This window comes from Rhinoraja longicauda, chromosome 41 (assembly GCF_053455715.1).
Source record: "Rhinoraja longicauda isolate Sanriku21f chromosome 41, sRhiLon1.1, whole genome shotgun sequence".
In the NCBI taxonomy this organism is placed as follows: domain Eukaryota; kingdom Metazoa; phylum Chordata; class Chondrichthyes; order Rajiformes; family Arhynchobatidae; genus Rhinoraja; species Rhinoraja longicauda.
The window spans coordinates 8,459,008-8,485,424 of NC_135993.1; the positions used below are offsets into that span (position 1 = coordinate 8,459,008).

Genomic DNA, 26,417 nt, shown 5'->3' on the forward strand with positions numbered 1-26,417 from the left:
ATAGTTCTGACAACGGGCCATGTTAGGAAGGATTAAACCGAAAGTAGACACAAAATGGAGTAAGGCGGCACGGTGGCGCAGCGGTAGATTTGCTGCCTTACAGCGCTTGCAGCGCCGGAGACCCGGGTTCGATCCCGACTACGGGCGCTGTCTGTATGGAGTTTGTACGTTCTCCCCGTGACCTGCGTGGGTTTTCCCCGAGATCTTCGGTTTCCTCCCGCACTCCAAAGACGTGCAGGTTTGTAGGTTAATTGGCTTGGCGCAAATGTAAACATTGTCCCTGGTGCGTGTAGGATAGTGTTAATGTGCGGGGATCGCTGGTCGGCGCGGATTCGGTGGGCCGAGGGGCCTGTTTCCGCATTGTATAAGTGAACTAAAATGCTGGAGTAACTCAGCGGGTCAGGCAGCGTCTCTGGAGAGTCGAGAAAGAAACAGAGGGCTTTAAGGCCTCCCTGGTGGGAGATGGAGGTGTAGAGTAACTGAGTCTCCTACCCCCCCCCCCCTTCCCCTCTTCCCCTTCCCCCTCTCCACCCCCCTCAACCCCCCCTCTCCCTCTCACCCTCCCCTCCCCTCCCCTCCTTTTAAACTTTAAAATGTGAATAACTTTAAAAATATAACACCGATTTCAATGAAACAACTTGCATTATCACTAAAGTGACAATGGTGAGTAAGGTGGGCCAAAAATTGCCGCGCTACCGTGTACCGTTTTGGCTGAAGTTCAGTCACAAACAAGATAACAAACGAGAGTTTTAGTATCTAGATTGGGTTTCACTCGGAGTGGGTATCTAGAACGAGCTGCAGAGGAGGTACTAGATACTAGACTCAAGGCAGAGTAGACTCAATGGACTGAATGGCCTACTTCTGCTCCTATAACTTATGAACTTGCTTTTTAAACATTGTAATTATACCCACCACCACCACATCCTCTGGCAGCTAGTTCCATGTACCCACCACCCTCTGTGTGGGAAAACATGCCCCATCAGATCCCCTTTAAAATCTTTCCCATCAACGTTAAAGCTATTAAATCTATGCCCTCCAGTTTTGGACTCTACCTGGGGGAGGTATGAAAGACTGTGACCCTTCACTGCATGTGTGTTCCTCATGATAGTATCCATCTCCATAAAGTCAAACCTTGACCTTTAACATCATTTGCCTACTAATGATGGAGTCGTAGAGTGCTACAGTGTGGAAACAGGCCCTTCGGCCCAACTTGCCCACACCGGCCAACATGTCCCAGCTACACGAGTCCCACCTGCCTGCGCTTGGTCCATATCCCTCCAAACCTGTCCTATCCATGTTTCTTAAACGTTGGGATAGTCCCAGCCTCGACTACCTCCTCTGGCAGCTCGTTCCATACACCCACCACCCTTTGTTTTAGAAAAAGTTACCCATCAGATTCCTATTAAATCTTTTCCCCTTCACCTTGAACCTATGTCCTCTGGTCCTCGATTCCCCTACTCTGGGCAAGAGACTCTGTCATCTACCCGATTTATTCCTCTCATGATTTTATACACCTCTATAAGATCACCCCTCATCCTTTCCTCCTGCGCTCCAAGGAATAGAGTCCCAGCCTACTCAACCTCTCCCTGGTCTTGAACTAGTTTCGTAGTTCCCTCTGTTTCTCTCTCTCTCTCTCTCTCTTCTGCCTTCGTTTATTGACGCGGTCCCATTTTCTCGCCCCATCCTGTAGGAATCACTCCAGAAATCATGGGATTCTGGAAGATGTGAACCGAAGCATCTGCTATTCCCATCAATGCGACTTTCGAAATTCTGGAATGTAAATTACCAGGTCCATGGGGTTTATCAGTTTTCAGACTCATTAACTTCCCAGTCGGTTTTTTAGACTAATATTAATTCATTATTTCCCCCTTTGCTCTGCGTCTTTAGTTTCCTGGAAATCCTGGGGGCTTTTTGTGCCTTCTTCCCCCGTTTAGAGTTTAGAGATAAAGCGCGCAAACGAGCCCTTTGGCCCGCCAAGTCCGCGCCGACCGGCGATACACTAACACTATCTTACACACACTAGGGACAATTTAAAATTTTACAGAAGCCAATTAACCTATAAACCTGCAGTTGTACAGGGCCCTGGTGAGACCACATCTGGAGTATTGTGTGCAGTTTTGGTCTCCTAATTTGAGGAAGGAAGTCCTTGCTATTGAGGCAGTGCAGCGTAGGTTCACAAGGTTAATCCCCGGGATGGCGGGACTGCCATAAGAGGAAAGATTGGGCTTGTATTCACGGGAATTTAGAAGAATGAGAGGGGATCTTATAGAGACGTATAAAAATTATGAAAGGACTGGACAAGCTAGATGCAGGAAAAATGTTCCCAATGTTGGGGGAGTCCAGAACCAGGGAACACAGTCTAAGAATAAAGGGGAGGCCATTTAAAACATGAGATGAGAAAAAACTTTTTCACCCAGAGAGTTGTGAATTTGTGGAATTCTTTGCCACAGAAGGCAGTGGAGGCCAATTCATTGGTTGAAGTTAAAAGAGAGTTAGATAGAGCTCTAGGGGCTAGTGGAATCAAGGAGTATGGGGAGAAGGCAGGCATGGGTTACTGATTGTGGATGATCAGCCGTGATCACACTGAATGACGGTGCTGACTCAGAGAGCCAAAAGGCCTCCTCCTGCACCTATTTTCTATGTTTCCATGTCTTTGGAGTGTGGGAGCAATCCGAGGTCAGGATTGAACCCGGGTCCCTGGTGCTGTAAGGCAACATCTCAACTGCTGGCCCATTGTGACACCCCTCTCACCTTAAACCAACTGTATATCCCTGGTTCTTGGTTCCCCTACCCTTGGTTAAAAACTGTGCTCAACTTGTAAATCTAGTCGGCCATGCGAGACCTCTTAAGCAGAGAACACTGATTAGTTTTAGTTTCAGAGATACAACGCGGAAACAGGTGCTTCGACGGGGTCCCACCACATAGAGAGGAGACGGGGTCCCACCACGGAGAGAGACGGGGTCCCACCACGGAGAGAGACGGGTCCCACCACGGAGAGACGCCACCACGGAGAGAGGGGTCCACCACGGAGAGAGGAGATGGGGTCACCACATAGAGAGGAGATGGGGTCCCACCTCAGAGAGAGACAGGGTCCCACCATGGAGAGAGACTGGGTCCCACCACATAGAGAAGAGATGGGTCCCACCACAGAGAGAGACGGGGTCCCACCATGGAGAGACAGGGTCCCACCACAGAGCGAGACAGGGTCCCACCATGGAGAGAGACTGTGTTCCCACCATGGAGAGAGACGGGGTCCCACCACAGAGAGAGGAGATGTGGTCCCACCATGGAGAGAGACGGGGTCCCACCATGGAGAGAGGAGATGTGGTCCCAGCATGGAGAGACAGGGTCCCACCACAGAGCGAGACGGGTCCCACCACAGAGAGAGGAGATGTGGTCCCAGCAGAGAGGGGACGTGAGATCCCAGTAGAGAGAGGAGGCGTGGTCCCAGTAGAGAAGAGGCCATGTTTTGACGGCTAACTATTGCAGCCCACACTGAACGAGTGGAGGGCCTGTTAAGGAGAACGGTCCCGTTAAAACTGGGAGACTTCAGAGGCACAACAAGTGCGTGGAACAAATGGCAAGTTGTAACCACGGGGGAATGGTGTCCAGATTGGTGGGGTTTCCTGGTCTTTCTGCTGAGTTTCTCTGGTGATTTTGGGGCTGAGGGCGATGAATCAGGCAGTAAATGAGTGACGTGTCCCAAACCCGTGGCTTCCCTTCTTGGAAGCTTCTCGCGGCCTCTTTTGACAAGGGAAATAACTCAGAATCTCACATCTGCTCTCTGGGGAAACGACGCACCAACTGCGCACAGCTACAACAACACAGGGCCTGCATTTGTGTAGCGCCTTTCCAATACGGCAAAATGTCCCAGGGTGCTATGTGGCAGCGTCAACAGACTGAACTTTGACCCCCAAAGAGGTCAAAGTGGGATAACATAGAACTAGGGCGCAGCGGTAGAGTTGCTGCCTCACAGCGCCAGAGACCTGGGTTCGCTCCTGACTACGGGTGCTGTCTGTGCGGAGTTTGTACGTTCTCCCCGTGACCTGCGTGGGTTTTCTCCGGGATCTTCGGTTTTCTCCCACACTCCAAAGACGTACAGGTTTGTAGGTTAATAGGCTTGGTGTAAATGTTAATTGTCCCTGGTGTGTGTAGGATAGTGTTAATGTGCGGGGATCTCTGGGCGGCGCGGACTCGATGGGCCGAAGAGCCTGTCTCAACGCAATATCTCTAAACTAAACTAAAGCTGGAAAAACAACCAGCATCTGAAATAGTCAGAAAATGTTGGAAACTCTCAGCGGGTCAGGCAGCATCTGTGGAGATAGACAGAGAGAGAGAGACAGAGAGAGAGACAGAGAGAGAGAGACAGAGAGAGAGACAGAGAGAGAGAGACAGAGAGAGAGACAGAGAGAGAGAGACAGAGAGAGGGAGAGAAAGGGAGACAGAGGGAGAGAGAGACAGAGGGAAACAGAGAAAGAGAGACAGAGAGAGAGAGACAGAGAGAGAGAGAGAGACAGAGGGAGAGAGGGAAGGGGGGAGGAGGAGGGGGAGGTGGGGAGAGAGGAAAGACAGTTTTTGGGGTTGATGAACTACAAAACTAGAGGGAAGACTCCGCTATCCTTAAGAGCTCTATCTAGCTCTTCAATGACATCCGCTTTCCGAGCCCCACTCCCACATTTACCGTGAACGTTCGGGTCGCTCTACACCTCCACCCCCCACCCACCGGGAAGGCCTTGAAGCCCTCCGTTTCTTCCTCGACCGCAGAACCAGCCAATTTCCCTCGACTAACACTCTCCACTGCCTAGTCCTCCACTGCTCCTTAAAAGAGTCACCCATTCCTCCTCTCCAGGAAGTTGGTCCCACTGAGTTACTCCAGCTTCTTGTGTCCATCTTCGGTGTAAACAAGCACCTGCAGTTCCTTGTGTAGGAAGGCCCAGAGCAAATTGGAGGAACAGCACCTCATATTTTACTTGGGCAGCTTACATCCCGGCCGCCATTGGTGGAGCGGGAGCACGTGGCCGCTGGCTGGGTCAGGTCACGTGGGGCGCGGGGCGGTGACGTCACCCTTTGTCCCTTATTTGGGAGTGAGGAAGTTGGCAACCCTACTAATACGGGACAAGGGCGTATTAGCCAGATGTCCCGGCTAATACGGGACGGTTGGCAACCCAATGTCCCGCTGAGTTACCCCAGCATTCTGTTTCTGTCTTCAGAATAATAGCACGTTCCCCGCCCCCCCCCCTCTGAAACCCTTCATCTCGAAAGTGAAATGGCAGCGAGTTCCCTCTCTCCCACCAACTCGTTCGTTCATCAAAGCACCCACTGACTGACTGACCCTGGCATCCTGTGGAGGGTTACAGGAAGGTAACGGGGCAGAAGTGAAACTGGTGTCAGTTAACGACGCCGAACGTCAGTCCCCTCCACACTGAGCGGAAATGCGAGCTCCCACCTCCCTCCACTCCCCCCCCCCCCACCCCTCCTAACTCTAAACTCTGCCATTAAATCTCTCACACCCCCACATCAGAAACAGTACCCCATTCCCACCAGCAATCAGACTAGGGTCGCCAACTGTCCCATATTAGCCGGGACATCCCGTATATTGGGCTAAATTGGTTTGTCCCGTACGGGACTGCCCTTGTCCCGTACGGGACCGCCCTTGTCCCGTACGGGACCGCCCTTGTCCCGTATTGGGCCCGGGGGGCGCTGTAGGCCCGGACACTGTAGGCCCGGACACTGTAGGCCCGGACACTGTAGGCCCGGACACTGTAGGCCCGGACACTGTAGGCCCGGACACTGTAGGCCCCGACACTGTAGACCCGGACACTGTAGGCCCGGACACTGTAGGCCTGGGGGCCGCTGTAGGCCCGGACACTGTAGGCCCGGACACTAGGCCTGGGGGCTGCTGTAGGCCCGGACACTGGAGGCCCGGACACTGTAGGCCCCGACACTGTAGGCCCGGACACTGTAGGCCCGGACACTAGGCCTGGGGGCCGCTGTAGGCCCGGACACTGGAGGCCCGGGGGCCGCTGTAGGCCCCGACACTGTAGGCCTGTAGGAGTGTGTTTGGAGAGCGGGGCCAAGTGTGTTCGACGAATGGAGGTTTTGTAGCAACCCGCCACCAGGCCCGGGCGGCCGCCATTGGTGGAGCGGGAGCACGTGGCCGCTGGCTGGGTGAGGTAACGTGGGGCGCGGGGCGGTGATGTCACCTTGTCCCTTATTTAGGAGTGAGGAAGTTGGCAACCCTAAATCTGGCACTCCCCCACAACAAAGACACCACCACAGTCAGTTCTAAACAGGCTCTGGCTAGCTCTCTTCCCACCCGCTCCAGCAGAGACCCGCTGCTCCCCTCCACAACCCCAGCAGATACCCCAGCTCCCCCCCCCAACCCCAGCAGATCCCAGCTCCACTCCCACCCATCACAACAGAGATCCCAGCCCTCATACCCATCCCAGCAGAGACTCCAGCTGCCCTCCCCAACCCCAGCAGATCCCAGCTACACTCCCACCCATCCCTACAATCATCCCAGCAGTTATGGTAGCTCCACTCCCAGCAGAGATCCCAGCAGATATCCCAGCTCCCCTTTCCAACCCCAGCAGATCTCAGCTCCCCACCCACCCCATCAGAGTTCAGCTTCCCACCCCACACATCCCAGCTGATCCCAACTCTCCTCCCAGCCCACCCCACACATCCCAGTAGACCACCCCAGCAAAGACCTCAGCATCATCCCCACCATCTCCTCCCTCCCTAACCTGTCCCATCACAATTCACAGAAATTGGTGGTGAAGAAATAATTCATTAAACCATCTCTCCCCCCCCCCCCCCCCCCCATCCCCCAATCAGCTCCTCTCCAACTGATTCATTAAACTCTAAGGGATTAATTAGACTAGCGGCACGGTGGCGCAGCGGTAGAGTTGCTGCCTTACAGCGAATGCAGCGCCGGAGACTCAGGTTCGATCCTGACTACGGGCGCCGTCTGTACGGAGTTTGTACGTTCTCCCCGTGACCTGCGTGGGTTTTCTCCGAGATCTTCGGTTTCCTCCCACACTCCAAAGACGTACAGGTATGTAGGTTAATTGACTGGGTAAATGTAAAAATTGTCCCTAGTGTGTGTAGGATAGTGTTAGTGTGCGGGGATCGCTGGGCGGCGCGGACCTGGTGGGCCGAAGGGCCTGTTTCCGCACTGTATCTCTGTATCTGTATCTCTAAAAAAGAATTGCAGAGTGCTGGAATAACTCAGCAGATCAGGCAGCAACTCTGGAGAATATGGTGTTTCGGGTCGAGACCCTTCTTCAGACATGATTGGCACCATGGATGAGGTGGGCCGAAGGGCCTGACCCTGTACTGTACTGTTCTATGTTCAATGTAACCACTTTCATTAGTTCATGAGTCATAGGAGCAGAATCAGGCCATTCGGCCCATCAAGACTGGTCCATTCAATCATGGCTGATCTCTCCCTCCTAACCCCATTCTCCTGCCTTCTCCCCATAACCCCAGACACCCGCACTGATCAAGAATCTATCAATCTCCACCTTAAAAATATCCTTTGACTTGGCCTCCACAGCCGTCTGTGGCAATGAATTCCACAGATTCACCACCCTCTGACTAAAGGAATTCCTCCTCATCTCCTTCCTAAAGGTACGTCCTTTAATTCTGAGGCTGTGCCCTCTGGTCCTAGGCTCTCCCACCAGTGGAAACATCCTCTCCACATCCACTCTATCCAGGCCTTTCCTTGGCTCTGAGAACTTTTCTTGACCCCTGACTCCCTCCCCGACCCCCTGGGGAACGGGTTCGGCCGAGAAACAAGGTTGAACATTATCCGGGCGTTGCTCGGCTTTTCCCTCTCGGAGAAAAAAGGGAGTAACATGATCAGTGATAACACGCAGGCTTGAGAGAGTTCAGTCCTCCAGAGGCCGCTGGCTTTCTTGGCCTAGCTGCCGGTCACAGAGAGCCTGAGATAGAAGCAAAAAAGCTGGAGTAACTCAGTGGGACAGGCGGCATCTCTGGAGAGAAGGAATGGGTGACGTTTCGGGTCGAGACCCTTCTTCAGACTGATGTCAGGGGGGTGGAACCCGCCCCCTCCCCTGACATCAGTCTGAAGAAGGGTCTCGACCCGAAACGTCACCCATTCCTTCTCTCCAGAGATGCCGCCTGTCCCACTGAGTTAATAGACAATAGACAATAGGTGCAGGAGGAGGCCATTCGGCCCTTTGAGCCAGCACCACCATTCAATGTGATCATGGCTGATCATTCACAATCAGTACCCCGTTCCTGCCTTCTCCCCATACCCCCTGACTCCGCTATCTTTAAGAGCTCTATCCAGCTCTCTCTTGAATGCATTCAGAGAATTGGCCTCCACTGCCTTCTGAGGCAGAGAATTCCACAGATTTACAACTCTCTGACTGAAAAAGTTTTTCCTCATCTCCGTTCTAAATGGCCTACCCCTTATTCTTGAACTGTGGCCCCTTGTTCTGGACTCCCCCAACATTGGGAACATGTTTCCTGCCTCTAACGTGTCCAACCCCTTAATAATCTTATATGTTTCAATAAAATCTCCTCTCATCCTTCTAAATTCCAGTGTATACAAGCCTAGTCGCTCCAGTCTTTCAACATACGACAGTCCCGCCCTTCCGGGAATTAACCTAGTAAACCTACGCTGCACGCTCTCAAGTTACTCCAGCTTTTTGTGTCTCTCTTCGGTTTAAACTGGCATCTGCAGTTCCTTCCTACACTGGTTGGAACCAAACCCAGTGAACTTGTTCACGGGTTACAGGAGTAGAATTAGGCCATTCGGCCCATTGAGTCTACTTCCCCTTCAATCATGGCTGATGTCTGCCTCCCCATAATCCTTGGCACCTGTTCTAATCAAGAATCTGTCTACCTCTGCCTTTAAAATAACCACTGACTTGGCCTCCACTGCACTCTGTGGCAATGAGTTCCACAGATTAACTACGTCTGTCTAAAGAGGTATAGAAACATAGAAAATAGGTGCAGGAGTAGGCCATTCGGCCCTTCGAGCCTGCACCGCCATTCAATATGATCATGGCTGATCATCCAACTCAGTATCCCGTACCTGCCTTCTCTCCATACCCCCTGATCCCTTTAGCCACAAGGTCCACATCTAACTCCCTCTTAAAAATAGCCAATGAACTGGCCTCAACTACCTTCTGTGGCAGAGAATTCCACAGATTCACCACTCTGTGTGGAAAAAAACGTTCTCATCTCGGCCATAAAAGACTTCCCCCTTATCCTTAAACTGTGACCCCTTGTTCTGGACTTCCCCAGCATCGGGAACAATCTTCCTGCATCTAGCCTGTCCAACCCCTTAAGAATTTTGTAAGTTTTTATAAGATCCCCCCTCAATCTTCTAAATTCCAGCGAGTACAAGCCGAGTCTATCCAGTCTTTCTCCTCACCTCCTTTCTAAAAGAGCGCCCTTTGATTCTGAGGCTACGATCTCTAGTCCTAGACTCTCCCACCAGTGGAAACATTCTTTCCACATCCGCTCCCTACACACTGGGAGATAAGTTAGAGAGGGCCAATTAACCTACAAACCTGCAGGTCTTTGATATGCATTCAAGAGAGAGCTAGATGGAGCACTTAAGGATAGCGGAGTCAGGGGGTATGGGGAGAAGGCAGGAACGGGGTACTGATTGAGAATGATCAGCCATGATCACATTGAATGGCGGTGCTGGCTCGAAGGGCTGAATGGCCTCCTCCTGCACCTATTGTCTATTGTCTATTGATATGTGGGAGGAAACCGGATTGATTAGTACGGGTGTCGAGGGTTACGGGGAGAAGGCAGGAGAACAGGGTTGAGAGGGAAAGGTAGCTTCAGCCATGATTGAATTGGGTAGTAGACTTGATGGGCCGAACGGCCTAATTCTGCTCCTAGAACTTATGAATAAATCTGGACCTAAACCGACTGACAGGGCAGTCAAGGGAGTTCCACAATAACCAATTTTGTTTTCTTATTGGAGGTAGACAAAAATGCTGGGGTACTGATTGAGAATGAGCAGCCATGATCACATTGGATGGCGGTGCTGGCTCGAGGGGCCGAATGGCCTCCTCCTGCACCTATTGTCTATTGTCTAACTCAGCGGGTCGGGCAGCATCTCTGGAGAGAAGGAATGGGTGACGTTTCGGGTCGAGGCCCGCGGGCCTAATACGGGACAAGGGCGGTCCCGTACGGGACAAACCAATTTAGTCCAACATACGGGATGTCCCGGCTAATACGGGACAGTTGGCGACCCGAGCCGGGGATGACCAGGAGAGGCCAACCCCATCTTGCAGTGAGGGTTGCTGAACACTGGAGGCAGTGCCAAGTTCTAACCCGACCCTCTGCTTTCCTTTAGACGAGTCCACTTACAAAATCTACCACTTCAACATCTCACTGAACGTCACCGCCTCAGCCCCCCACCGGGCCGAGTTCCGACTCTTCCGAATGATGAAGTCCGATGCCTCTGTGGAGAAACAGCGCGTGGAGCTCTATGAGGTAATCACAAGCTGTAGGAGTAAAAATTAGGCCACTCGGCCCATCTCTGCCATGCAATCATGGCTGATCTCCGCCTCCTCATCCCATTTTTCTGCCTTCTCCCCATAACCCTTGACACCCGTTCTAATCAAGAATTTTGCCTTAAAATTTTCCACTGCCTTGGCCTCCACAGCCCTCTGTGGCAATGAGTTCCACAGATTAACTGCCTCTGGCTAAACAAGTTCCTCCTCAACTCCATTCTAAAAGAGCGCCCTTTAGTTCAGAGGCTATGACCTCTGGTGCTAGACTTTCCCACCAGTGGAAACACCCTTTCCACATCCACTCTATCTATGCCTTTCATTATTCTGTAAGTTTCAATGAGGTCCCCCCTCAACCTTCGAAACTCCAGCGAGTACAGGCCAATTGGTAGTTGAGGCCAGTTCATTGGCTATATTTAAGAGGGAGTTAGATGTGGCCCTTGTGGCTAAAGGGATCAGGGGGTATGGAGAGAAGGCAGGTACGGGATACTGAGTTGGATGATCAGCCATGATCATATTGAATAGCGGTGCAGGCTCGAAGGGCCGAATGGCCTACTCCTGCACCTATTTTCTATGTTTCTATGTTTCTATGTGTGTCTATACGGGACATAAGCTGGTAATGCCCACACCTGGCCATGTGTGGCGTGTACTGGTAATGCCCACACGTGTCCAGCACTTGTCATTTAGTGGTAATGCCAACACGAGTCCAGGCATGGCGTGTAGTGGTAATGCCAACACGTGTCCAGGCATGGCGTGTAGTGGTAATGCCAACACGTGTCCAGGCATGGCGTGTAGTGGTAATGCCAACACGTGTCCAGGCATGGCGTGTAGTGGTAATGCCAACACATGTCTTCACGTGGTGTATACTCCGTCACTCTGTCTGTTGCAACGCAAATTCTTGAACTCTTACATGGTTTGTGTGGAACGGAGGGCAAAGGTTCGGCCTTGGATGTGGGGTTGGGGCAGTGCGGCTGTGTCACTGAATTGGTATTCTGAGATGGTTATCGGGTCTGTCTGGAGCATTTCCTGAGCTTCCTCTCCCCCTCTCTGTCCTCCTCTCTCTCCCTCTCTTTCCCTCCGTCTCTCTGTCTGTCTGTCTTTCTCTCTGTCTGTCTGTCTGTGTCTCTTTGTCTGCCTCTTGCTGTCTCTCACAGTCATACAGCACAGAAACAGGCCCCCCCCTTGCCCATGCTGACTAACATGCCCCATCTACACGAGTCCCGCCTGCCCACACCCCTCCAAACCGGCGCACTGCCTAATGACCCAGGAGGTTAAAGGTGACCAAGATGGCTGACATGCCAGGGTTGGGGATCTGCTTGTGTTCTTGGCGACGTTTGCCTTGAGTGAAAGTGTTAATACAATGAGGCCTACGTGACCCTGGGAGACATAAATGGGATCAAGCTCCCGCAAAGGCAGGAATTCTGTGCAGAGTAGACGGCAACCAGAGAGGCCTTCGAGACCCACCCATGGGGCCGTCTCGCAGCGTTACCCGTAGCAACTAAACCCGCCACGCTGAGCTGTGCGCGTGGGTGTCGAGGGCAGGCCCGCGCTAGCTGCCTCCAGAAACCAGAGACTTTTGGCAGCGTTGAGAAAGAGGAACACGGATTCTGGGGAGAGTGGGAGGGTGTTTTGGATGTCAGGCCTGCAGTCAAGCCTCGACCTGTCCCCAAAGAATTCGACAGCGAGGATTTAGTGTGAGGAGAGGAAGAGGGAGAGTCAGGTTTCTTCCAGCAAGAAACATAAACAAGGCAACCGATGAGTCAGTTCGTCTTTCCCCACTGACGTTATGACCAGCTTGGGGTCAGTGGAAACTTCACTGTCAGCCCTGGATATGTTGGATTGCTGCTGTGCCACTTCTGAACAATCCTCTCTTCTCTGCTGCAGCAGCACAGTCTGTGTCTCTGTCTCTGTCTAGTCCTGAGGAGAAGGCAACGGTTCACCCTCTCACCTTAAACGAGGGTCGCCAACTGTCCCGTATTAGCCGGGACATCCCGTATTTTGGGCTAAATTGGTTTGTCTCGTACGGGACCGCCCTTGTCCCGTATTAGGCCCTGGGGGACACTGTAGGCCCCGACACTGTAGGTCACAACAGTTTAGATCCCGACACTCTAGGTTTCCGACATTTTAGCTTCGGACAGTGTAGGCCCGGAGGCCTGGGAGCCGCCAAACAGAGGTTGCCTAGCAACCCGCCTCCCGGCCCGGGCGGCCGCCATTGGTGGAGCGGGAGCACGTGGCCACTGGCCGGGTGAGATCACGTGGGGCGCTGGGCGGTGACGTCACCTCTTGTCCCGTATTTGGGAGTGAGGAAGTTGGCAACCCTAGGCTTACCTGTCTGCATTTGGCCAACATCCCTCTAGAACCTATCCTATCCATGTACCTGTCTAAATGTTTCTTAAATGCTGTGATCGCTCCTGCTTCAAGTGCCTACTCCGTCAGCTTGTTCCATATACTTCGCATCCCCTGTGTAAAAAAAAGTTGCCCCTCAGGTTCCTATTAAATCTTTCCCCTCTCACCTTAAACCTATGTCCTGTGGTTCTCGATTCCCAAAAGACTCTGTGCATTTGGAGCAGTGTTCAGTTTTGCTCACCCTGCTACGGGAAGGATGTTGTTAAGCTGGAATGTTGTTAAGCTCCAGGCGGGAGCAGGGGGAAGAAGGAATGACCAGGGTGGGACAAGTGTTTGATCATGTTGGCCGCTTTTCTGAGGTAGCGTGAAGTGTAGATGGAGTCGATGGTAGGGAGTCTTGTCTGTGTGATATTTTAAAACAGTGGCAGAAATGTTTTTATTGAAGTCTGGTCATTTCAAGATCATTATCAACTGATCTGAGTCCATTATCATAAATTTATTGAATGTGGCATTTATCATTCAAGTGGGATTTAAGAGACTTTTGGATAGGCATGCAGGGAATGCAGGGATATGGCTTATGTACAGGCTTGGGGGGCCAACTATCTCACTCCCAAATACGGGACAAGGTGACGTCACCGCCACGCACCCCACGTGACCCCACCCAGACAGCGGCCACGCGCTCCCGCTCCACCAATGGCGGCCGCCCGGGCCGAGAGGCAGGTTGCTACGCAACCTCCGTTAGGCGAACGCACTCCGTTAACCTACACTGTCCCGGCCGACAGCGGCCCGCGGGCCTAATACGGGACAAGGGCGGTCCCGTACGGGACAAACCAATTTAGCCCAAAATACGGGATGTCCGGGCTAACAGTCCCGGTTGGCAACCCTAGTGCAGGCAGATAGGATTGGTCTTGGCATCATGTTCAGCATGGACATTGTGGGCCGAAGGGCCTGTTCCTGTGCTGTACGGCCCTATGTTCTAACCGCAGTGAGTTGAGGTGGAAGGAGACCATAACCACCCAGCAGTCAATGGTGCAACAAACTAGGTCCGTTTATCCAGGGCAAAAGACACAGAGTGCTGGAGTAACTCAGCGGGTCAGGCAGCATCTCTGGAGAACGTGGACACGTGACATATCGGGTCGGGACCTATCTTCAACGTGGATCGGTAATGTTTCAGGTCGGGACCCTACCCATGTTCTCCAGAGATGCTGCCTGACCCGCTGAGTTATTCCAGCACTTTGTGTCTTTTTTTGATGTTGTAAACCAGCATCTGGAGTACCTTGTGTCGAAAGGAACGGCAGATGCTGGTTTACACCGAAGATAGACACAAAATGCTGGAGTAACTCAGCAGGTCAGGCAGCGTCTCTGGAGAGAAGGAATGGGTAACGTTTCGGGTTGAGACCCTTCTTCAGACCCTTGTTCCTTATTCCTTACAGTTCCTTGTTTCTACAGTTTATCCTGGACATGGTCGACTGTCTATCTCATGGGAGACCCTCGGATTACCTTCGATCGGACTTTATAGACAATTGACAATAGGTGCAGGAGGAGGCCATTCGGCCCTTCGAGCCAGCACCGCCATTCAATGTGATCATGGCTGATCATTCTCAATCAGTACCCCGTTCCTGCCTTCACCCCATACCCTCTGACTCCGCTATTCTTAAGAGCTCTATCCAGCTCTCTCTTGAATGCATTCAGAGAATTGGCCTCCACTGCCTTCTGAGGCAGAGAATTCCACAGATTCACAACTCTCTGACTGAAAAAGTTTTTCCTCATCTCAGTTCTAAATGGCCTACCCCTTATTCTTAAACTGTGGCCCCTTGTTCTGAACTCCCCCAACATTGGGAACATGTTTCCTGCCTCTAATGTGTCCAACCCCTTAATAATCTTATACGTTTCGATAAGATCCCCTCTCATCCTTCTAAATTCCAGTGTATACAAGCCTAGTCGCTCCAGTCTTTCAACATATGACAGTCCCGCCATTCCGGGAATTAACCTAGTAAACCTACGCTGCACGCCCTCAATAGCAAACTTTATTGCACTAAATGCTATTCACGCTATTCCCTTTATCATGTATCTGTATACTGTGGATGGCTCGATTGTAATAGACTCAATCGAGTGATACAGTCTCTTCGGCCCAACTTGTCCACACCGGCCAACATGTCCCAGCTACACTCATCCCACCTGCCCGCATTTGGTCCATATCCCTCCAAACCTGTCCTATCCATGTACCTGTCTAACTGTTTCTTAAATGTTGGGATAGTCCCAGCCTCAACTACCTCCTCTGGCAGCTCGTTCCATACACCGACTGTACAATCGTGTGTAGGAAAATAACTGCAGATGCTGGTTCAAATCGAAGGTAGACACAAAATGCTGGAGTGACTCAGGAGGTCAGGCAGCATCTCTGGAGAGAAGGAATGGGTGACGTTTCGGGTCATATCATCATATCATATCATATACATACAGCCGGAAACAGGCCTTTTCGGCCCTCCAAGTCCGTGCCGCCCAGCGATCCCCGCACATTAACACTATCCTACACCCACTAGGGACAATTTTTACATTTACCCAGCCAATTAACCTACATACCTGTACGTCTTTGGAGTGTGGGAGGAAACCGAAGATCTCGGAGAAAACCCACGCAGGTCACGGGGAGAACGTACAAACTCCTTACAGTACAGCACCCGTAGTCAGGATCGAACCTGAGTCTCCGGCGCTGCATTCGCTGTAAAGCAGCAACTCTACCGCTGCGCTACCGTGCCGCCCTTCAGTCTGAAGAAGGGTCTCGACTCGAAACGTCATACGTCATGGTGTGTTGTCTTGCCGCTGACAGGTTGGCATCAAACAAAAGCTTTTCACTGTAGCTCGGCACAGGTGACAATAAGCTAATCAAAATGGCAGCAACTTCTAGTTAGAAACCTAGAAAAATAGGAACATAGGTGCAGGAGGAGGCCATTTGGCCCTTCGCGCCAGCACCGCCATTCATTGTGATCATGGCTGATCATCCACAATTAGTAACCCATGCCTGCCTTCTCCCCATATCCCTTGATTCCACTAGCCCCTGGAGCTCTATCTAACTCTCTTTTAAATTCATCCAGTGAATTGGCCTCCACTGCCTTCTGTGGCAGAGAATTCCACAAATTCACAACTCTCTGAGTGAAAAAGTTTTTTCTCATCTCAGTTTTAAATGGCCTCCCCTTTATTGTTAGACTGTGTGTGTGGCCCCTGGTTCTGGACTCCCCCAACATTGGGAACATTTTTCCTGCATCTAGCTGTAAGAAAATAACTGCAGATGCTGGTACAAATCGAAGGTATTTATTCACAAAATGCTGGAGTAACTCAGCGGGTCAGGCAGCGTCCCAGGAGAGAAGGAATGGGCGACGTTTCGGGTCGAGACCCTTCAGTCCTTTTATAATTCAGTCCAGTCCTTTTATAATTTTATACGTTTCTATAAGAAACAGAGTGTTTTTCCGTGGGACATTGCGGTGAATGGGGGAAGGTTATGCGGTGTGCAAAATCCGAGCTGAGCCATTATCTCATCTCTCCAGAGATGCTGCCTGTCCCGCTGAGTTACTCCAGCGTTTTGTGTCTAATCATCTTCTCGCTGGCACGAGACAGCCCTTGACAGTAAGTGCAGCCTTTACAATCAGCTTGGGAACGCGGTGGTCAATTGTGCCAACAGTCTTCACCACAGATTGCTATTCCCACCCATTCTGTCACCACCAGACAGCTCTGGTCTTTCCAGCCTTTCAGTCACAGGGTGGGGACTCTTAACAAGTCAGCCTCTATATATAGCCCACACATGGTGCCTTGCACAGAATCTGCACCACACCACCGACAACTGATGATTACTGTAATCCGCGCCCCCTGTTTTCTTCGGCCGAGCTTCTGTTGAGACTGGGAGACTCTGTACAGAAGCTCCTGGCAACCGCGCTGTCTTGGAACCGACCAAGATGTACCGCGCCAGAGAGAGACTCAAAACGCTGGAGTAACTCAGCGGGTCAGGCAGCATCTCCGGAGAAAAGGAATAGGTGACGTTTCGGTCGGGACCCTTCTTCAGATAGAGACGGACAGGACAAAATAAACATAGAAATATAGAAGATAGGTGCAGGAGTAGGCCATTCGGCCCTTCGATCCAGCACCGCCATTCAACATGAACGTGGTTGATCATCCTAAATCAGTAACCCGTTCCTGCTTTCTCCCCATATCCCTTGATTCCATTAGCACTAAGAGCTATATCCGACTCTCTCTTGAATACATCCAGTGAATTGGCCTCCACTGCCTTCTGTGGCAGAGAATTCCACAGATTCACGACTCTCTGGGTGAAAATCCCACAGATTCACAACTCTCTGGGTGAAAATCCCACAGATTCGCAACTCTCTGGGTGAAAACAAGACTGGTTTCTAAGTAGCAGTAGAAGACTGGTTTCTAAGTAGAGGGAAAGAACTGCAGATGCTGGTTTAAACCGACGATAGACACAAAGTGCTGGAGTAACTCGGCGGGTCTGGCAGCATCTCTGGAAAAAAAGGGGTGATGTTTTGGGTCGGAGATGGGAGAAGGGAGGTGATCACTGGCTCGTGAGGACTCCTTCCCATAGAAAACCCTTGATGTTTTGAAGAGAGAGTTAGATCTAGCTCTTAGGGCTAACAAACTCAAGGGACCTGAGGAGAAAGCAGGAACAGGGTAATGATACTGGATGATCAGCCACTAGGGGCTAGCGGAATCAAGTGATATGGGGAGAAGGCAGGCACGGGTTATTGATTGTGGACGATCGGCCATGAGTACGATGGATGGCGGTGCTGGCTCGAAAAGGGCCGAATGGCCTCCTCCTGCACCTATTTTCGAAGTCTCTATGTTTCTAGACAGCGCCCGTGGACCGGATCGAACCCGGGTCTCTGGCGCTGCAAGGCATCAGCTCTACTGCCGCGCCACCGTGCCGCCACACCTGCAGACGGTTTGCGCAATTATTTATTTACGTAGATACTGCTCGCCGTTTATGTAGCAACTTGTCGGTCTGTTGGGTCCCATCCAGTCTCCAAGTCAATGGCTTCAGGCTGCTCACTTGTTTATGGGAAGCTACACCTTTACAATATTTCTGGAAGGCAACCAAAGGAAAGTAAATTATACCAGTGTTAGTGTATTGCCTGCCTATTACACCCTCCCAAGTGCTTGTTAATAGCCACACCTCAGGGATTGAGCTGTTCGAGGCTGAGTTAATGAAAGGGGGTGAACTGACATCCAGTGGGATCCACTCAAATAATGAAGGGCCTGGATAGAGTGGATGTGGAGAGGATGTTTCCACTAGTGGGAGAGTCTAGGACCAGAGGGCACGGCCTCAGAATTAAAGGACGTACCTTTAGAACGGAGATGAGGAGGAATTTCTTTTGTCAAAAGGATGGTGAGTCTGTGGAATTTATTGCCGCAGACGGCAGTTGAGGCCAAGTCATTGAGTGTTTTAAAATGGAGATTGATAGATTCTTGATTAGTAAAGGCGTCAAAGGTTATGGGGAGAAGGCAGGAGAATGGGGTTGAGAGGGAAAGATAGAACTGCCATGATCGAAAGGGGGAGCAGACTTGATGGGCCGAATGGCCTACATCTGAACCGATGAACTCAAACGTCTTTTAAACATTGTAATTATACCCTCTGGAAGCCCGTTCCCTGTCCCCACCACCCTCTGTGTGAAAGTGGCTCAGGCTTAGGGTTGCCAAGTGTCCCGTATTCGGCCCACAATGTCCATGCTGAACACAATGCCAAGACCAATCCTATCTGCCTGCACTAGGGTTGCCAACTGTCCCGTATTAGCCGGGACATCCCGTATTTTGGGCTAAATTGGTTTGTCCCGTACGGGACCGCCCTTGTCCCGTATTAGGCCCGGGGGACACTGTAGGCCCAGACGCTGTAGGCCCGGACAGTGTAGTATGAAAAAACTGCAGATGCTGGTTAAAGTCTGTGTCTATCTTCCGGACAGTGTAGCCCCGGACAGTCTTGGCCCGCGCAGTGTAGGCCCGCACAGTGTAGGCCCGCACAGTGTAGGCCCGCACAGTGTAGGCCCGGACAGTGTAGGCCCGGACAGTGTAGGCCCGGACAGTGTAGGCCCGGACAGTGTAGGCCCGGACAGTGTAGGCCCGGACAGTGTAGGTCCGGAGGCCTGGGCACCGCCTAACGGAGGTTGCGTGGCAACCTGTCTCCTGGCCCGGGCGGTCGCCATTGGTGGAGCGGGAGCACGTGGCCGCTGGCTGGGTGAGGTCACGTGGGGCGCGGGGTGGTGACGTTACCCTTTGTCCCTTATTTGGGAGTGAGATAGTTGGCAACCCTAGCTGTGTGACACTATGATTTTAACAACAGCAAACTGAACTCGAGGAACCTACTGAATCAACAGCTTTGAAGAATGGAATGGAATGATTTTTTTTAGGCCTTTGTCGGGTGGGAGTGAGGGGAGAGTTGGTTTGAAAATCTGTTCTCTGACGCGTTGATATAAACCAGAGAAGATGGGTGGGGTTGGCAAGACGTGTTGGAATTCTATCAAAACAGCTTGCAACACCAGCAATCCACAACCCGAACATCCACCCAAGGCTAAACTAAAGGAGGAACAGAAAAAGGCCATTCAGCCCCCTGAGCCTGTACTGAGCTTGAGGGGAGATTTGATAGAAGCATACAAAAATTACAAGAGGCGTGGATAGGATAGACAGTCAGAGTCTTTTTCCCAGGGTAAACTTCGGTTTCCTCCCACACTTCAAAGACGTACAGGTTTGTAGGTTAATTGGCTTGGTAAATGTAAAAATCGTCCCTAGTGTGTGTAGGATAGTGTTAATGTGCGGGGATCGCAGGTCGGCGCGGACCCGATGGGCCGAAGGGCTTGTTTCCGCGCTGTATCTCTAAACGAAACAAAACTAAACTACACCTGCGTGGGTTTTCTCCAAGAACTTTGGTTTCCTCCCACACTCCAAAGACGAACAGGTTTGTAGGTCAGTTGGCTTGGAATAATTGTAAATTGTCGCTCGTGTGTGTGTGTGTGGGGATCGTCAGTCGGTGCGGGCTCGTTGGGCGGGAGGACTTGCATCTCTAAACTAAACTAAACCAAACTATGCCCCGGATTCTACTAACCACCTACACTCGGGCCAATTAACTTCTCGAATTACACATCTGTGGCATGTGGGAGGAAAACCGAGCAGTTGTCTTCAGAGAGTGATGTCAACAGTACAAACTATTTGGCCCAACAAAGCTAGTCATGCTAGCTGATGCATTAAGGAGAGGAAGCACAGATTTAAATGTCGGTGGCAAGGGGAATGTGTGGACAATTATTTGCTGGCGATCTGGAAATTGCTGCCTGTAAGTCAAGAATCAAACAAAAAAGGAAGTACAGTAGACACAAAATGCTGGAGTAACTCAGCGGGTCAGGCAGCATCTCTGGAGAGAAGGAATGGGTGACGTTTCGGGTCGAGACCCTTCTTGAGACTGAAGGGTCTCGACCCGAAAACGTCACCCATTCCTTCTCTCCCGAGATGCTGCCTGACCCGCTGAGTTACTGCAGCATTTTGTGTCTACCTTTGATTTAAACCAGCATCTGCAGTTTTTTCTCCTAGTCAGAACCTTATTCTCCGGATGGAAATGTCAAAGACTAGAGGGCATAGCTTTCCGGTGCAAAGAGGGCCAAAGTTTAAAGGAGACTAGACCAAGAGGACCCGTTGGGCCCAAACCTCTCCTGCATTGGTGCAGCACCCTCTCCTCCCCCCCCCTCCCCTCTCCCACCCTCCCTCTCCTCCCACTCCCCCTCCCCTCCCCCTCTCCTCACCGTCCCCTCCCCCTCCCCCCTTCCCCTCCCCCATTCCCCTCCCCCTCCCCTTCTCTTCCCCCTTCCCCATCCCCCCCACTCCATCCCCCTCAACCCCCCCCCTTATCCTCCCCCCTCCCTCCCTCCCCCCCCTCCCTCCCTAGGAGATAAATTTAAATGGGGGGATCTTATAGAAACATATAAAATTCTTAAGGGGTTGGACAGGCTAGATGCGGGAAGATTGTTCCCGATGTTGGGGAAGTCCAGAACCAGGGGTCACAGCTTAAGGATAAGGGGGAAGTCTTTTAGGACCGAGATGAGAAAACATTTCTTCACACAGAGAGTGGTGAGTCTGTGGAATTCTCTGCCACAGAAGGTAGTTGAGGCCAGTTCATTGGCTATATTTAAGAGGGAGTTAGATGTGGCCCTTTTTGCTAAAGGGATCAGGGGGTATGGAGAGAAGGCAGGTACGGGATACTGAGCTGGATGATCAGCCATGATCATATTGAATGGCGGTGCGTACAGGCTCGAAGGGCCGAATGGCCTACTCCTGCACCTATTTTCTATGTTTCTATTTTTCTATGTTTCTAAACTTTAAAATTAGAATAACTTTAAAAATATGACACCGATTTCAATGAAACTTCTTCCATTAGCACCAAAGGGACGACGGTGAGTAAGGTGGGCCTAAAATTGTCGCACTATCGTGTACCGTTTTGGTTGTAGTTCAGGAACAAACAAATGAACAAACGAGAGTTTTAGTATATAGATGTGCAGGAGAAGATTTGTCACTGAAATAATACTTCCCCTGAATGATCAGCCATGATCACATTGAATGGCGGTGCTGGCTCGAAGGGCCGAATGGCCTCCTCCTGCACCCATTGTCTATTGTCTATTGTCTAATACTCGCGTCCTATTTAATGCAGAACCGTCCCAATGCCAATATGTACCTGGACAACCGGATCCTGAACACCAAGGGGAACAGCGAATGGATCTCCTTTGATGTGACTGAGACAGTGAAAAAATGGGTCGAGAACAAAGGTAATTGTACAGCAGTGTTTAGACTTTAGAGATACAGCGTGGAAACAGGCCCTTCAGCCCACCGGGTCCGCGCCGACCAGCGATCCCCCACCACCCCGTTCACATGTCCGATGTTATCCCATCAGTCACAGTGGCGCAGAGTTGCTGCCTTACAGCGAATGCAGCGCCGGAGACCCGAGTTCGATCCCGACCACGGGCGCAGTCTGTACGTTCTCTCCGTGACCTGCGTGGGTTTTCTCCGAGATCTTCGGTTTCCTCCCACGCTCCAAAGACGTCCAGGTTTGTAGGTTAATTAGCTTGGTAAATGTGAAAATTGTCCCTAGTGGGTGTAGGATAGTGTTAGTGTGCGGGGATCGCTGGTCGGCGCGGACCCGGTGGGCCGAAGGGCCTGTTTCCGCGCTGTATCTCTAAACTAAAACTAGGGTGGGAGAGGGACGGAGAGAGAAGGGAATCAAGGATTACTTGAAGGTATTTATTCACAAAATGCTGGAGTAACTCAGCAGGTCAGGCAGCATCTCAGGAGAGAAGGAATGGGTGACGTTTCGGGTCGAGACCCTTCTTCAGACTGAAGAAGGGTCTCGACCCGAGACGTCACCCATTCCTTCTCCCCTGAGATGCTGCCTGACCCGCTGAGTTACTCCAGCATTTTGTGAATAAATACCTTCGATTTGTACCAGCATCGGCAGTTATTTTCTTACACAAGGATTACTTGAAGTTAGAGAAATCAATATTCATACCGCTGGATTGTAAGCTGCCCAATGTGTTGATATTGGGTGAGGGAGGGCCATGGAGATGGGAGCAGTATGTTAGCGAGGCAGGTTGAATCTTCCTTGGAAGCACAAGTCTTTTTGGCTTGAATGGGCCGAATGGCCTACTCCTGCACCTATTTTCTATGTTTCCATGTTTTTGTGCAGAGGCACAGCACGGAAACAGGCCCTTCGGCCCACCAGGCCCGTGCGGACCAGCGATCCCCGCACATTAACACTATCCTACACACACGTACATTTATAGCGAGACAATCGACCTACAAACCTGCACGTCCTTGTGAGATGAAACCGAGGATCTCGGAGAAAACCCGCGCAGGTCAATAGACAATAGGTGCAGGAGGAGGCCATTCGGCCCTTCGAGCCAGCGCCACCATTCAATGTGATCATGGCTGATCATTCTCAATCAGTACCCCATTCCTGCCCTCTCCCCTTACCCCCTGACTCCGCTATCCTTAAGAGCTCTATCCAGCTCTCTCTTGAATGCATTCAGAGAATTGGCCTCCACTGCCTTCTGAGGCAGAGAATTCCACAGATTCACAACTCTCTGACTGAAAATGTTTTTCCTCATCTCCGTTCTAAATGGCCTACCCCTTATTCTTAAACTGTGTGGCCCCTTGTTCTGGACTCCCCCAACATTGGGAACATGTTTCCTGCCTCTAACGTGTCCAACCCCTTAATAATCTTATACGTTTCGATAAGATCTCCTTCTAAATTCTAGTGTCACGTGTAGAGCGGACAGACAAGCCCCCGCGGTTGGGATCGAGCCCGGGTCACTGGCGCTGTGAGGCAGCAACTCTATCGCCGCGCCACCGTGCCACCCCTCAGGTTACCCATGGTTTGTTTCCTTGCAGTAACCGAGCAACAGCTGAAGATCACCGTCCACTGTCCCTGCGATGCTGACGCTTCCAAAGAAGGGAAAAACCTCCAGCTGAAGTTTTTCGGTAATTATACCTTCCGGACTTTGTCTCCCTCGTGCTCTCTCCTCCTCCAACTCTGTCCACTGAATAAGGGGGTGAGGACACAAGATTGGAAAGAAAATCCGCAGGTGCTGGAAATCTGAGACAAAAACTGGAAAGCGCTGGAAAACACCCGGCGGGTCAGGCAGCATCTGCGGAAGGAGAAACGCGAGTCAACATGCCGGGTCGAAATTCCTTCGTCGGAACTGGGAAGGGGGAGATACAGGAGAAAGTAGTTTTAAGTTGGAGAGGAGGTCGTGGAAGGGGTGGAGAGGGCAGAAGGCGGGGGGGGCAGGAGGTTACTTGCACACACCGACCAACATGTCCCATCTACACTAGTCCCACCCAAAGATACTAGAGGAGCAAGATGAACCACTCCGTTAGATTCTAGTCTGTATCTTCCTCCAGGTTTCTGTAATCTATAAACTAAAACTCTCGTTTGTTTGTTTGTTTGTTCCTGAACTACAGCCAAAACGGTACACGATAGCGCGACAATTTTAGGCCCACCTTACTCACCGTCGTCCCTTTGGTGCTAATGGGAAAAGTTTCATTGAAATCGGTGTTATAGTTTTGAAGTTATTCACATTTTAAAGTTTAAATCTATCTCCTAGGGAGGGAGGGAGGGGGGAGGGGGAGAAGGGGAAGGAGGGAGGGAGGATAAGAGGGGTTGAGGGGGATGGAGTGGGGGGGAGTGGGTGGAGGGAGGGGGGAGGGGTAGAGGGAGGGGGTTGGGGGAGGGGAGGGGAGGGGCAGGACGGAGGGAGGGGAGAGGAGGGGGAGGGGGTTGGGGGAGGGTGAGGGGAGGGGGAGGAGGGAAGGGGGAGGAGGGAAGGTGAGGGGAGGGGAGGGGGAGGAGGGAGGGGAAGAGGGAGGGGGTATGGGGAGGAGGGAGGGAGAGGGGAGGTGGAGGAGGGGTGGGGAGGGAGAGGAGGGAGGGGAAGAGGGGAGGGGTAGGACGGAGGAGGGAGTGGGGGGAGGGGGGAGAGGGGGGTAGGGGAGGGGGAGAGGAGAGGGTGCTGCACCAATGCAGGAGAGGTTTGGGCCCAACGGGTCCACTTGGTCTAGTCCTGTCTATAAAAGCTCTGACCCCTCTGGATTAAGTGCCCGCCCCCCTTGACGTGCTTCTGCTTGGCCCCACAGGAACTGCGCGGGGAGATATGGCGGCTCTCTCCCAGAAGAGCCCTAAGTCGCCGCACATTCTCATCATGTCCACCCCATCCGCCAGAGCCGAGATGCACAGCCGGAGGAAGCGAGAGATCAGCGCAGGATCCTGCTTAGCCCGGTGAGTTTAGCTCGGTTCAGTTTACCATCACGTGCTCCCAGGTACAGTCAAAAGCCTCTTGCTGCCTCTTGAGGGGCGGTCACGGTGGCGCAGCGGTAGAGTTGCTGCCTTACAGCGAATGCAGCGCCGGAGACCCGGGTTCCATCCCGACTACGGGCGCCGTCTGTACGGAGTTTGTACGTTCTCCCCGTGATTTTTCTCCGAGATCTCCGGTTTCCTCCCACACTCCAAAGACGTGCAGGTTTGTAGGTTAATTGGCTTGGCGAATGTAAAAAAAAATTGTCCCGAGTGTGTGTAGGATAGTGTTAGTGTGCGGGGATCGCTGGTCGGCGCGGACCCGGTGGGCCGAAGGGCCTGTTTCCGCGCTGTATCTGTAAACTAAACTAAACTAAGGTGGGCGGCAGAATCGGGATGGAGTGAATGGGAATGCAAGGAGAAACCGGTGGGTCAGTGTGGATGGGCGGCAGGGACTTACTGGGACAGTATTGTCTTCCTCCATGCTCTGTGACTCAATAGACAATAGGTGCAGGAGGAGGCCAATCGGCCCTTCAAGCCAGCACCACAATTCAATGTGATCATGGCTGATCATTCTCAATCAGTACCCCGTTCCTGCATTCTCCCCATACCCCCTGACTCCGCTATCCTTAAGAGCTCTATCTAGCTCTCTCTTGAATGCATTCAGAGAATTGGCCTCCACTGCCTTCTGAGGCAGAGAATTCCACTCGGATCCAGTCCAGTTTAGTTTATTGTCCCGTGTACCGAGGTACAGTGAAATGCTTTTGTTGCGTGCTAACCAGCCACAGAATTAAAGGATGTTCCTTTAGGAAGATGAGGAGGAATCTCTTGGGTTGGAGGGTGGTGAATCTGTGGAATTCTTTGGCACAGATGGCTGTGGAGGCCAAGTCAATGGGTATCTTTAAAGCAGAGATAGATAGATTCTTGATGAACATAGAAACATAGAAAATAGGTGCAGGAGGAGGCCATTCGGCCCTTCGAGCCAGCACCGCCATTCATTGTGATCATGGCTGATCATCCACAATCAGTAACCCGTGCCTGCCTTCTCCCCATATCCCTTGATTCCGCTAGCCCCTAGAGCTCTATCTGAACAGATAGTCCGGGTGTCAGGGGTTATGGGGAGAAGGCAGGAGAATGGGGTTGGGCGAGATAACGTGGATCAGCCATGATTGAATGGCGGAGTAGACTATCACATGACCTTATGACAGTCGAGCTATTTATAGTGTATTGATACATGATAAGGGAATAACATTTAGTGCAAGGTAAAGCCAGCAAGGTCCGACCAAGGATAGTCCGTGGGTCAATTTATAGTCCGTGGTAGGTAGTAGTTCAGCACTGCTCTCTGGTTGTGGTACAATGGTACAGTAGCTGATACTGCCTACTGTTTATTGTCACGTGTACCGAGGTACAGTGAAAAGCTTTTGTTGCGTGCTCTCCCATCAGCGAAAAGACAATCAAGTCGTTCACAGTGTACAGAGATAGGCTTCCTTCATCAGTCGGGGTGTTGAGCATAAAAGCTCGTAAAAACAACTGTTCAATGTTCTCCGTTTAAGTTTTAGTTTAGAGATACAGCGTTGTACCCAACATACCGAGTCTGCGCCGACCAGCGATCTCGTACACTAGTTGTACCCAACATACCGGAGACAATTTACAGAGGTCCAATTAGCCTATAAAGATCCACGTCTCAGGATGAGGGAGGAAACCGAAGCACCCGGAGGAAACCCACGTGGTCACAGAGGGAACAT

At 51.6% G+C, this 26,417-nt stretch overlaps 1 protein-coding gene across 2 annotated transcripts in view; it reads left to right on the forward strand.

Annotated features, from left to right (window-relative positions):
- LOC144611883 (B9 domain-containing protein 2-like) overlaps window positions 1-26,417 on the forward strand; it is a 250,328-nt gene that overhangs the window by 214,727 nt on the left and 9,184 nt on the right. The window contains exons 4-7 of one of the 2 annotated variants that reach the window (XM_078431210.1): window positions 10,349-10,488; window positions 21,538-21,652; window positions 23,271-23,360; window positions 24,516-24,657. In XM_078431210.1, the coding sequence (XP_078287336.1) occupies window positions 10,349-10,488; window positions 21,538-21,652; window positions 23,271-23,360; window positions 24,516-24,657 (487 nt within the window). The remainder of the gene's footprint in view (window positions 1-10,348; window positions 10,489-21,537; window positions 21,653-23,270; window positions 23,361-24,515; window positions 24,658-26,417) is intronic. The other variant, XM_078431211.1, reaches the window with a different exon arrangement.